The following is a 12,524-nucleotide window of genomic DNA, read 5'->3' on the forward strand; positions in this document are numbered from 1 at the left end:
GTCACGTGTCCAAACAAACGCAGTGGTGTGGAGTAAAGTTGGACAACGTTTTGCTATGACCAGGAGATTATATGGAATACAGTCTCGTTTTGCCGATATGTTATTGTTATAGCTATATGCAGACATACTGATATGTTATTCTTATAGCTATATGCAGACATAATCGCATTTGTTAAAGTCACTTATTCAACGTCGTCTTTGGGATTAATGGCGTCCTATGTGTGGCTATCATTATTATTCAACCTAACGCTGTGTGTGTCAGCTCTTTTCTCTTCTTATAAAGTCTTTAAGGTAGTTGTTTTGATCTGTATGCATGTACAGTACATGTAATATATATGAGGCTTAACGTTTATTGCAGATGATGTAAATTATTCTGACATGCAGCATTGTATTGTTTTCGTAGGATCACAGAGCTCCCTCAGTTGGACTCTTGCTGGTTGGACTCTCTGCAGGACTTTGTGTTTTTCCTTCCTCAAGCCCACTCCTCACCTCCATCCAGAAAGATGCAGTCTGGGCCGGGGAGATTCTGGCTCCATCATTACTGGCCTTCCACTTCCTGTGGCTGAGTGAGGATCACAGCACAGCATGCATTCTCTTGGTTGGCTCCTGCCTGCTGCTGGGACTGTGTGACAGTCTGTCAGCAGATACACTGGTAGTCCTGAGTCGCTGCCTGGGCCTGGCGTCCTTGTCCTGCTGCCTCATGGTGTGTCTGCTTGCTGGAAACCTGACAGGGGCCCTGACCAGCGTAGCTATCAGCCTGCCTGTCCTTTTGGCTCCCACTTTTGGGAGAGACACTTTTGCATCACTCACCTCCCCGGCCGCCAATGGGGGAATGATGAGGTTGTTTTTGAAAGGGTCCATGTGCATAGGCTGTTGGGCCTCCACACGTTCCCTGCACAAGTTTCTGTTGGACGTGACTGACCGATATAATTTACACATATAGAACTTTGCTCATGCACGAGTCACAACATTATTTTCTCCTTATACAGGTGCATCTCCGAAAATTTGATTTTCTTTTCATTTGATTTCAGGAGTCCAATTCAGAGACTAATGAAAGGCGGAGGAAGTTTTTGCAGTTTATTTGCTGATTAGTCGTTTGCAATATTCAACTTTAGAACAATTTTTCTAATTTATGAGATACTAAATTTGGGGTTATTATTAGCTGGAATCTATAATTAAAATTATGAGGAAATTAAGAAATACATTCTTGAAATATTTCACTGCATTGAGAGTTTACTGAAACTACTCAAATAAACCACATTTCACCTGTATAGTCAATAATTCTCACACATTTTCCTTCGGTCCTAGTTTAATGTTTGTAGGGGAATAAATGCTGCATTTATGTACACAATTCCCTTGTGTTGAAACGTACAATGAAACACTATTAACAAAGATGACTTTAGCCTTCTTAGTGGTCACACGAGCAAAACAAAGCGTCTTCTTCTCACATTCTTAAAAGCCTCTGATGAGGCGGGTCCTTCTTTTGAAATAAAAAGCCAAACATGGATGGAACAGTGGTGCACTGACATCTCATGTTACAGCTGCTCAAACTACAACCTTTAGTTCGACTTTATAGGCTTTTTTATGTGGCATTCTGCTTGAATTCTTAATTGTACAACATCAGGGGCATACATGTTTGGATTGTATTTGTATTCAGTTGCTAAACTTTGATTTGACCATATGTATTCCATGTCATCCCATATTGTAGTAATTTTCACCAATTATAAATAAGCATCAGTGGTCCCTCAGTAGTGTATTGGAAGTGTGTTAGCCTTGATCCTGGAATTTAGACAGTTGAAAAGTGCTTTGTCCACACCTGCCTCTGAAAACATTTGGCTCCCAAGTTGGTAGCTGACTGATGGAGCTCCAGGCTTTATTTTAAGATGTGTAGCGAAGCCTTTTTAATATATATATATATATATATATATATATATAGGTGTATCTAACTAGGGGCAAGTCAGAGGTTGTATCATATCCACGACAGAACTTTAAAAGCGGCTGTCTTCTCCCAAAAGTGGAACAAACAAGTGAGGGAACTGATAGATTTTTTTTGGTGCTCATAAACAGACTGCAAGGACCCATTTTCCTGCTCCAACATCATTTAAAAAGTCTATTTCGCATAATATGGAACATTTAGGCCATAGCATTTATTGGCTTATTTTGTGTACATATATTAATGTTGTGCCTTAAAGTGTTGACATGTTTACACATAATCAATCAGATATGAAGTTTGCTCCTCACTTGCGCATTAATCAGTTGAATCACGACTTGTCAGTCCTCCACTGCAGCTGATGGAGGCTCTGCACTGAGCATGCTCGCTGCAGATGCCGCCTGTAAATGGGCCAAGAGTGCAGAGGAGGAGGAGAAAGGGGAGGAGAGAGCGTTTGATGGGATGCTGTTGCAGCTCTTGAGAAAAGGAGCTGCATGCATGGAGAAGACGTGTCATTGACAACATGGATGGAGCCTGATAGGGGAATGCAAATGCCTGGGACTGTGGATTACAATATTTGCTAAGGTAAGCACAGTGCATGAAGGAATGTGGTCATGGAGCATTAGGACATGTTTCCTCTCCCTGCGTGCTTGATGTGGTTTTAATTTACAGGAACTGTTGCACAGCGGGGACATGTACGCCTTCTACTCCCTTTTAGTCTATATCTTCTACACCGTCTTCAAGAAGGAGGAGGAGGAGGACACCTTGGAGGCATCATGTGGAGCCTCTGCAGACGTATGTCTCGCCACATCATATCCACCCTCTGTCGCAAAATGTTATTTTTTCACGGGGGATCCATGCATGCGTGAGTCAAAGCAGTCACCTGACAGTTTAAACGGGGTCTCCTTCTTCAACATTGATTGGATGTGCTATTGCACGCGCAGATCTTTGTGGGTAAATATTGTGAAAACACCACATGACCCTCATTTATGTTGCTGTGCTCAGGAGCCAAGACCTGTTTCCATGGAAACAGGGAGCAGAAAGAAAGATGGCCACACCCCCAAAATGAGAAAGAAGGCCTATGCTCGGCTGAGTGACTCTAGTAAGTGTGCACATCCATACTGTAGTCAAAGATACATTTTACCCTTTGGTAATGTGGTTTGTTATCCGGTGTAGGCAGTAGCAGTGACAGTGATGAGTTGTCCCCAAGTGATGAAGATGAGGATGCCACGGATATCCCAGCATGCACTCCTCTGGCAGCGTTTCTGTCCTTCAAGCAGGAGTCTGACAAGAGGAGAGCCTCACAGGGCCAGCTGGAGTCAACAGGAAAGGTAACACCTTGACAAAAAATTAGCAACTTCCCCACCAGAAAAGTGCAAAGTTTAAAAAGTAAACTTGGCGTCAGTTAGGAGAGTCCCCCTTGATGGCCGTCATGTCCCACTTGCTGAGCTTCCTGGAGCAGTACTCACACTTCCAGCAGCTGCAGCAGCAAGCCGAGCAGTACCGCCTCCAGCTCAAGAGGCACCGCGTGCAGCACAGACGCCAGATGAAGGCGCTGCGGGCCTCCTACCGCCAGCGCCTCAAGGACAAGAAGAGCATCATTTGTAACCTGGAGGAAGCCGTCAGCCAGCAGCTGAGCCCACACGACGACGGTGAGGGAACGATGGGGAAGAGGGGCAGAGTATGGTACCTGTGGTGCATTGGTTCTCAAAGTGTGGTACAAGTACCACAGCTGGTACATGCGCTCCATCTCATGGTACGCAGGAACACCAGCGACTTTTTTTAATACAAGTAAACCATATCACAGACATATAATGGCAATGTAGTTTAATGGTGGACCCCAAGAAGAATACCAACCATTGCACACTAATGGGGATCCAAAAAAAAGACAAAAAACAAAAATACGTATAAAATAATTTATAAATGAAAGATTTGCTGAAATTGTTTAATTACCTCATGTGCCGCAAGCCAATTACCTGCGACTACGAGCCATATTGTTGAAGTAAACACGATGCTAAGCAGAGGTACCAAAAACAGTGCTACTTGCACAAAGCACAGTATTTTCGAGGTGGTACTTTGTATAAAAATTTTGAGAACCACTGCCGTGGTAACTTTGAGGAATGTAACAATTCACGAAGGTGAAAAGCAGTTTCAGTCAGGAATGAGTGTAATTATGCTGTGTTGCTGATTCATTGTGTCTTGAGGCAGTTCAGGCAAAATGGAGTGCAGTACTTGGTTTCAACCAGCAGGGGCGCTGTTGATTTAGTCCCGACTAATTTGCTGTCTAAAGGGCAACATGGCTTTAGTTGTGGGAAGTTGAGCTATGTCCACACTACCTCGACCACGACCTCCACTATGGCAAAACTCACCTGAGCAGCGTTATTCTGGTCAACACTTGCATGGAAACAGGAGTGCAGAACATTCAGAGAGAGATTATCCCAGAGCATTGAAAATAAGGTCATAATAAGGTCTCTGAGGGGAGGCTCACTGTGCCATACTTTGCAGACCCCTAGATGAATTTATCTCTATTCTATTCATGCACATCCCTAGGTTCAGTATCATCACACATACGTTCAATCGTAGGTGGGGAAACGACAGTTTTCAGAGGCACCAAGCTGGATGAGGTCATCTGATGGCTGTGGATTGCTTTGTGGAAGCACTTAAACGTGCAGAGCTCTCACGCCACTGTGTTATGTAACAAGGTGACGTGTTTAAGTTGACCTTGTGTAGAGGGATTGAAAACCATGTAAAAAAACGATCTACAGTGGAACCCTTTTATGTTGACAGCTCGTCTATGTCGACCAACTCATCAATTCCCGTCTGTTTTTGTTATTACCTAAAAGTGCCCGCTTATGTTGCCGTCATGGCCAACCGCTTTTGCCAACAAAACATGGATCTCCACAGGGGACATTTCTATGAAAAATGGGTCCGTTTATGTCCACATGTGGGCGGCAGTACCTCAGGAGGTAGAGCAGGTCGTCCGGAAACCAGAAAGTTGGCAGTTCGAGCCTTGCTCCCTTTACCCAGTCACTCTCATTGTGTCCCTGTTCAAGACACTTAACCCACCTTGAGAGGCCATAGGCACGAATTGGCAGCCACGTCTCCATCAGACCAGGGCAGCTGTGGCTACTGATATAGGTTACTACCACCAGTTTGTGACTGTGGAGTGAATGAATAATGGCTTTACTTCTTTGTGAAGCGCCTTGGGTGCTATGAAAAGTGCTGTATAAAATCAAATCCATTATTATTATGTGTTATAATATTGTTAACATCATCATTATCTATGGTTATAAACTACGACATACATAACTCCTGTCTAGTTCCACAGCATTAACATGTGCACACAGTGACTTCCTGTTCAGTGCAAAAATAAAAGCATAGCAGTACTGTATTTACCCGGATTCTACCACAGCAAGAATGTTATATTGTTTGCCACAGAAAGAAAGAAAGATGTGCGCATGTATGAAATCTTTTTTGTCATTGCAGTCAAGACACAACAAAATTATGGCGGCAGCTCTGTTAGATAGATAATCTAATATAAAAAATACGAATATCCAGGAAAACAATGCCGTAGGTTAAACGTGCAACAAGTGCAAGTTCCGGTTATGTTGACAACCGCTTATGTTGACGTGTGTCAGCCAGTCCGAGTGCTGTCGACTTCAACTGTATTTTAGTTTATAGAGAACCTGTTTCTGGAAGTACTGTAAAGAGCAGAGGAGGTCATGGATATGCTGCTGTAGTGTTCATTGCTTTGCATGTGAGTGCATCTCAGCATGGGACAGATGCTTCTTTGACCCGAGGCACTGTGGTTCTATGCATGTGTACAGTATGTTGACATGTGCATGACTCTGGAAAGGATGCCGCCTCAGAGATGACAGTGTGTGATGTCCAGCCTATGAATATTAACGCTCGTTAGTCGCAGGACACAAATAGGTCATTGCTTGTTGCTGGAGATACTTTGGTTGCTTGACGAGCAGCTTTGTGCCATTTATAAATAATATCTGCGAGTTTCCTTCCTTGCAAATGCACTTACAAGTCTGGCACATGCAAGGTGGCACGTGTACTCGTGTTGGACTAAAAATAGCTGCTGCTGATGCCGTGTCCTTGTGCTGTAAAGCGGTTTGCTTTGTTTGCTTATAATGCAACATGCAGGTGGAAGCAAATACGTTTGTGCCTTTTGATACATTATACATTCAATGCTTAGAAATCCTTATATTTGTGTTTTTTTAAAGATTTTTTCCCTCCTCTGTGGGTTTGTGCTTGCAGCAAGACTGCACCATATACTGACACAGCAACACACCTGCTCAATAACATTATCATGCCCTGCATTGGAGATCAGAGGTGACAGCCTGCCTGGTCAGTGTTTCTAGATGCTTTATTAAGATGCTGCAGGACATGCTGCTGCTGCTGCTATTGTGTCGATATGAAGCTGTTAGTAGATGGAGGAGGTTTCGCACTTTTGAGCAAGGGGGTTACACGTGAGGACTCACTGAACAAGCTTTAAGTGCATCTTTAACGTTCATTAATATTACACACGTGCTGTATGAAAGTATCAAAGCAAAGTGGGGAAATTGTTGTGTCGCAAGGAAGAGTATTTGGTAAGTTACACATACTGTTTTCTAGGGCAAGGAAGGATATTTTGGGCAGATTTATGTATGTTATACCTTTCCCAGCCAGGGTCCTGATTAGAATGAAAAAGTCCTAATTACATTTGTTCTTATTTTTCCAAATATTTTAAAATATACGTTTATGTGTTTTCATTATACTGATCCATATTATATTCCTCTTGTGGGATTATAATCAGTATAATAAACTGAATTAAATGAAAATACTGACTCTAATATCTCAAGGGAATTTACATTGGTGAAATGAAAATAACATTTAGAAATACAGTACTGTATATTTATAGTGGTTATATACTATATCCACATAATATATATAATAAATATAAAATAATCAGCGGAGCGAAGTTTTACTGTCCTGTCATATCATAACCGTAACATTAAAGGTTCAGTTATTCAGCAGTGCTACAAATTCCAAACAAAAAAACGGTAAGTAAAATAATAATGAATAACAAAAATAATAATTATAATAATAATAATGGCAATAATCAATTCAAGGTAATATTGTAATGGGTGGCATATCATACTATTATTATCATATTATTATAAATGTAATGATAATGATGATATTTCCTTATTTACTGAAAAAAAAAAGATTTTCATTAGGTTTAAGACAGCGAAAGTTAGAAGTTAAAGTTATGCTAAGCTACAGTTTAATCTTCTGGTATATCATTCTTAACTCATACGATCCCAGCCATTTTTCAAATCACCGGTAATTTTAGACGATTTTGACTGATTTTCAAGGCACACAGATTATTGTGTTCTATGGCTATGTAAAAATGTAAAAATGGAACCTACCAAAACAAAGATTACACTCTTGTCTTTCATCAGGTTCTTCAGTAATCAGCAGTAGGTAAGAAACATAGGTAAGAAAATATCAGTTCCCAACAAGAAAAGGGAGGAAAACTGCTTTTTGTGAAAAGATACAGTACATTTCAAGCATAACTTTCACTTTGACACAAATTTCTTGCTTTTGTGACAGCTAAAGTATCTACACAACTATATCACAACATAAACAACACAAAAAAGGGTTGTTTTACATAAAAATAGCAATTTATTTACAAATATAACACCATGAACGATTTGCAATTTTCACATTTTGAACAGAACTGTGTGTGTGCACGCATGTGCATGTGTTAAAATTTTCCTACAATGCATAACTTTCTGCACGCTACTCTCCTCCACGCTCTCTCACTTCCTCCTTGCTGTCCAGCGTGGTAAATCATGCAAAAGATCCATGCTGAGCTCTTATCAAATGCACTTCTGCCACCTTGTGGCCGTTTTTATGGCTTAAAACTGCTTTAACAGTGACATCTATTAACGTGCGCTTGCGTCACCACCTCTTTTTGCCTCTCGCGCAATAAAACGTAAAAGGCGTATGAATACGTCTTTGGGATCGGGCATTCGGATTTATAAAAACGTACAAACATGTCTTTGGTATTGAATGGGTTAAAATTGTGGAAAACTGAAGTCTCCGATTGCTTTGAATTTGGATGAGAGCCCAATAAAGCACAGGTCGGGAACATTTTTGGCTAAGAGAGCCATGAATGCCACATACAGTATTTGAACTAGGGCGGCAAAAAATAGCGCGTTAACGGCAGCAACGTATTTAATTAATTACGTTAAAAATGTTTGCGTAATTAACGCATGCGCACCATGTTAAGCCACCCCTCTCTGTTGTGACGCCGCACAGAGGCACAATAGTGACCCCACAGAGACTAACGCTCTTTTAGAACTTTATTCTGACCTACAGTATCTCATTGCCACAAGACAACAGCGGGGTGCATCCAGGGGAACTCAGAACATCACAACAATGTCTTTATTATGCGTGTCTGTGTGGTCTAAATAAACACAAAGACAAAAAAAAACAGTTAGTAGATATCGTTATCAGACTATCGTATCTATCAGACTATCATACTTTGGGAGTCCATTTTTCACCATTTAAGTAAGCTCGGAAATCCCAGAAAATACATCTACACTCAAAACACTGAATTCAACTTTTAAAAAATTCTGTGATGTCCTCGAACGCAACCCATCATGACTCATAATAACACTGTTAAAGTGTCATTCAAATGTTCCGCTACTATTAAAGAGACATGTCTTGTATCTTTTACCATGATTTAAATTTTCGGTTCATTTGGAGCTGTTAATAGATGCAAATATATAACATTTTGTCCTGTCATTAATCTTTTTGTTGAAAAAATACACTAAAGGTACGCATGGATTTAAATGGTGATTAATCACGATTAATTAATTTGTAAACTGATTAATTTTATTAAATTTTTCATTCATGCGACTTCTGGTGATGCATGGTTTTGCACCGTACTTTGTATCTTTCTTTCAAAATCAAAGGTGCTACAGAATTAGCTGGCTGACTATTTGATCAAAGAAGGGAAATTTACTTCTTGCTCTCTCAATGACCCAGGTAGGCTATCGCATTATTCAGTAATAATCAAGTTTTGGTGTCTGACACGGAAAATAAGGTAAGCTGGCCTTGGCTCTGGCCACCTGCATTATGGTAGAAAATGGATGAATGGATTAAAATGGTTTTGTATTTTGAACGTTGTTTTTAACACTGTGATTTCTGTAATGTTTGACTTTAAAATGTCAGCAAAATGCATGTGAGCCATAGGTTCCCTACCCGTTCTATAAAGGGTTAGTTTATAATGGAGGTCTTGTACTATTTGTGGTTGACCTATTATGAATGTGGGGCATGACAGAAGATAATAAGAGCTGCTCCCACGACCGCCGTTAAGATGACTGAAGAGTGTTCGTGTACCGTACTTCCAGGCCAGTGTGTCAATGTTGAGGGGGCTCAGGCCAGGGTTCACTGCCTTGTGGAGTCCCTGTACGGCCTGCAGGGTGAACGCAGCAAGCTGAGAGGAGAACTGCACCTCCTGCGTTCTCAGCTGGAGCAGAAGGACACAGATAGACATTCGCGTATCCTGGCCTTTCAGCAGCAGGTAGCTACACACCTGCATGGCAAAAATAATATTTATGTGTCGAAATGTGAATTGAATTTCATGCACAGATCGATGAGCTGAAGAGTGGCATTGAAGAGCGCGAGGAGGAGCTGTCGAGACTCAGAACAGCCACTGTAAGTTCTCCTCTGAAATATTCATGTGGTCAGAGTGTAAGAAATATCATGCTGCATTTTTGTGTAGTGATACTGTATACACTGGGGGTTCTTAGTTGGTCTCATCCTGGGTCCCACATCTTGGTCATAAAGTCCTTTAACCCATAAAGATATGCTAATAAGTTGGCTGTACTAAAGAAAAAACAGCCTCACCTTTGCGTTATAAGTGACAGAGAATGTTATTTGTATCAATGTTTATTCTTTACATTTCAGTTTTGGGCTATTTTTTTTCTATTTTCGCTGTTGTTTTTTCACCCCCTAAATATTTCAATATTAGTTCCGTATTTTTTTTCCTCTTTTTTTCCCATGATATTTTGACTACTGTATATTCTCGTAATATTATAACGCTTTCCAGACATAATTTTCCAAAATGTATTCTTTGTTTTCCATCCATCTTCTATGCCGCTTATTCTCACTTCGAGCGAGAGGTGGGGTACACCCTGAACTGGTCGCCACACTGACTGTGTGGCCAACATGCTAACCACTAGGCCACCGTGTTTGTTTCTCAAAATATTACGACGTTATGCTCCTGAAACTATTTTTTTCCTAATAAAATTACAACCTAATTCTCATAATCTTTTTTTCCTGCCACATAAAAAAAATGTTTTCCCAATTTTATGACTTTATTGTGCTAATATTTTGACTTCTCATAAAATGATTGCTCTTTTTTGCTGTTTTTATACAGTCGTCCATCCTTTATCGCAATTAATTGGTCATAAACCCTACCGCGATAAGTGAATTTCTGCAAAGTCAGATTCACTATCAGTAAATGGAATATATTTGAGGTTAGAGCATAGAAAACCTGTTCATGTGTTCTAAACATTCTAAAAAGTTACCATTATTAGAGCCCTACAGACATGAAATAACACCCCTATAGTCTAGGCTATAGGCTACAGGCTACAGCATCATAAGAGACGGCCACTGCTAGCATAGCCAGCTAACGAGCTAACTGTTTAGCCTCTCCATACTTATTCTAAACTTAAAGTGTTTCAAACAGAGTGGGAAGAAGGACGAAGTAAGAAGCCAAAAATGTACCACTTTCACACAGAATGTGAGAACTTTTTTTCCACGATGTCATGTCGGACATGCCATTGCAGTGTGAAGGTAATCTAATGTCATGTCTCATCAGTGTAACATTACTGATGCCTAGTGGCCATAATACTACTTTTGACCCATCTTTCAATATTTTTGGACTAATAATAGTCCATTTATTAATTCATTCATTTTTGAAAAAGCGCAATAGAGTTAGGGAGTGATGTTCGATGTCGCGAAGGACGACTGTATTATTCTTTTTTTAGTTTTCTTGCTTAATTGTATTTTTAGAGTGAGCTGCGGACCAATAAAAAACAGCCAGGGGCTGCAAATAGTCCCCGGGCTGCACTTTGGACAACCATGATTTATCTTAGCATATATCGACCTACACTGGATTGCTTTTAGCATATTTTATGTAGAAACTCATCAGATGTCACAATGCTTTTGGCTGTGTAGTGTAGGTGTGTGTGTACTACTGTAGTAATACTCCTGCTGGATGCTGTGTTTTATTTCCTTAGGGGGCCACAGACTCAGAAAAACGTGTGTTGTGTCTTTCGGCGGAGAATGAGAGTCTCAAGCAGAGCCTGACTGTCACTCAAGGCCTCCTGCAGCAGCTGACCACCGTCCCCTCACAGTCCAACACCATGCTCCTCAAGGTGGGATGCACTGTGCCTGCAAAGAGCTCCCAAATACTCCCTGGATTTTTTGGGAAGCACGTTTATAACTCTAAACGTCCAATTAGGAAAACGAGAATCTGCGAAGCAGGGTGCAGCAGCTGGAGGCCTCCCTACAGCAACGCGCTGAGCGGCTGTTGCAGTTGGAGCAGCGGAGTGAGCGCAGCGAGTGGAGGAGAGGGCAGGAGCTGAGGAGGCGAGAGGATCGAGTGAGGGAGCTTCAGCTGGAGTTGGACAGAGAGCGAGGCAAGGAGCCAGTGGTGAAGGTACCTACGTAACTGTGAAACCATCCATCCATCCATTTTCTACAGCTGGAGCCTATCCCAGCTGCACCAGTCAATTGTATCACCAGTCAATCCCAGCAAACGTAGATAACCAACCATTTACACTCATCACATTCTGAGGGGAAAATTATACACATTTTCAGTCCTTTGTATTGAGTTCTGGACTCCTTTAGAGCAGCTACACAGAAAGCTTTCTAGATCTTCCACCTCTTCCTGCAGTGTTTCCTGCCTTCCGCCCAAACGGTCTGTGTAATTTACTCCACCCCCGGCCCTCCTCCAGGTACGCCTCCCGCCGAGCCCACTCCGCTGTGATCGGGTACATTCCCAAGCGCTCCCGAGGACTTCCGGACAGTTGCCGAACCCCTTTTGTTCGATTACAAAATAAACACAGTTAGGCCATTGCACGACATACTAACACCGTGAACAGAGCGAAGCAGAGCGTGGGTGCTGGGCATGCCCATAAAAGGAAGTCCGGGTTGCACTGATGTTAATGGAACTCTGTAAAACACAGCGTCTAAAACTGCTTCCTGGGCTCACTTCCAAATGCGCAAACTTCATTATATGACGCGTTGGCATCATTTACCACGAGAATACAACATTGCAACAACATTTATAGGTCAGAAAAGAGGAAAAGCACAAAAGGTGTCCTTCAACTGAATCTACACAACACCGTTCTGACACATGATGACATGTCAAATTTCCATAGTGTGAATGCTGAGCTTCACACTAATGCAACTCAGCAAAACTTGTTTTTGTCACAATAACAATGCCATTTCTTCATGCATTTAAAGCAGGAGTGTCCAAACGTTTTCCCCAGAGGACCGCAAATAGGAAAATTGAAGGATG

General features: G+C 41.5%; 1 protein-coding gene across 1 annotated transcript in view; it reads left to right on the top strand.

Moving 5' to 3' along the window:
* Positions 1 to 12,524, top strand: part of si:ch211-257p13.3 (kinesin-like protein KIFC3) — a 22,316-nt gene continuing 9,792 nt past the window's right edge. The window contains exons 1-10 of the mRNA XM_054781704.1: positions 1 to 291; positions 404 to 2,515; positions 2,603 to 2,725; positions 2,936 to 3,032; positions 3,107 to 3,261; positions 3,336 to 3,582; positions 9,343 to 9,515; positions 9,584 to 9,649; positions 11,239 to 11,376; positions 11,463 to 11,660. Coding sequence (XP_054637679.1) covers positions 2,624 to 2,725; positions 2,936 to 3,032; positions 3,107 to 3,261; positions 3,336 to 3,582; positions 9,343 to 9,515; positions 9,584 to 9,649; positions 11,239 to 11,376; positions 11,463 to 11,660 — 1,176 coding nt within the window. The 5' untranslated portion in view covers positions 1 to 291; positions 404 to 2,515; positions 2,603 to 2,623. The remainder of the gene's footprint in view (positions 292 to 403; positions 2,516 to 2,602; positions 2,726 to 2,935; positions 3,033 to 3,106; positions 3,262 to 3,335; positions 3,583 to 9,342; positions 9,516 to 9,583; positions 9,650 to 11,238; positions 11,377 to 11,462; positions 11,661 to 12,524) is intronic.

The sequence above is a fragment of the Dunckerocampus dactyliophorus genome, chromosome 7 (genome assembly GCF_027744805.1).
Source record: "Dunckerocampus dactyliophorus isolate RoL2022-P2 chromosome 7, RoL_Ddac_1.1, whole genome shotgun sequence".
Classification (NCBI taxonomy): domain Eukaryota; kingdom Metazoa; phylum Chordata; class Actinopteri; order Syngnathiformes; family Syngnathidae; genus Dunckerocampus; species Dunckerocampus dactyliophorus.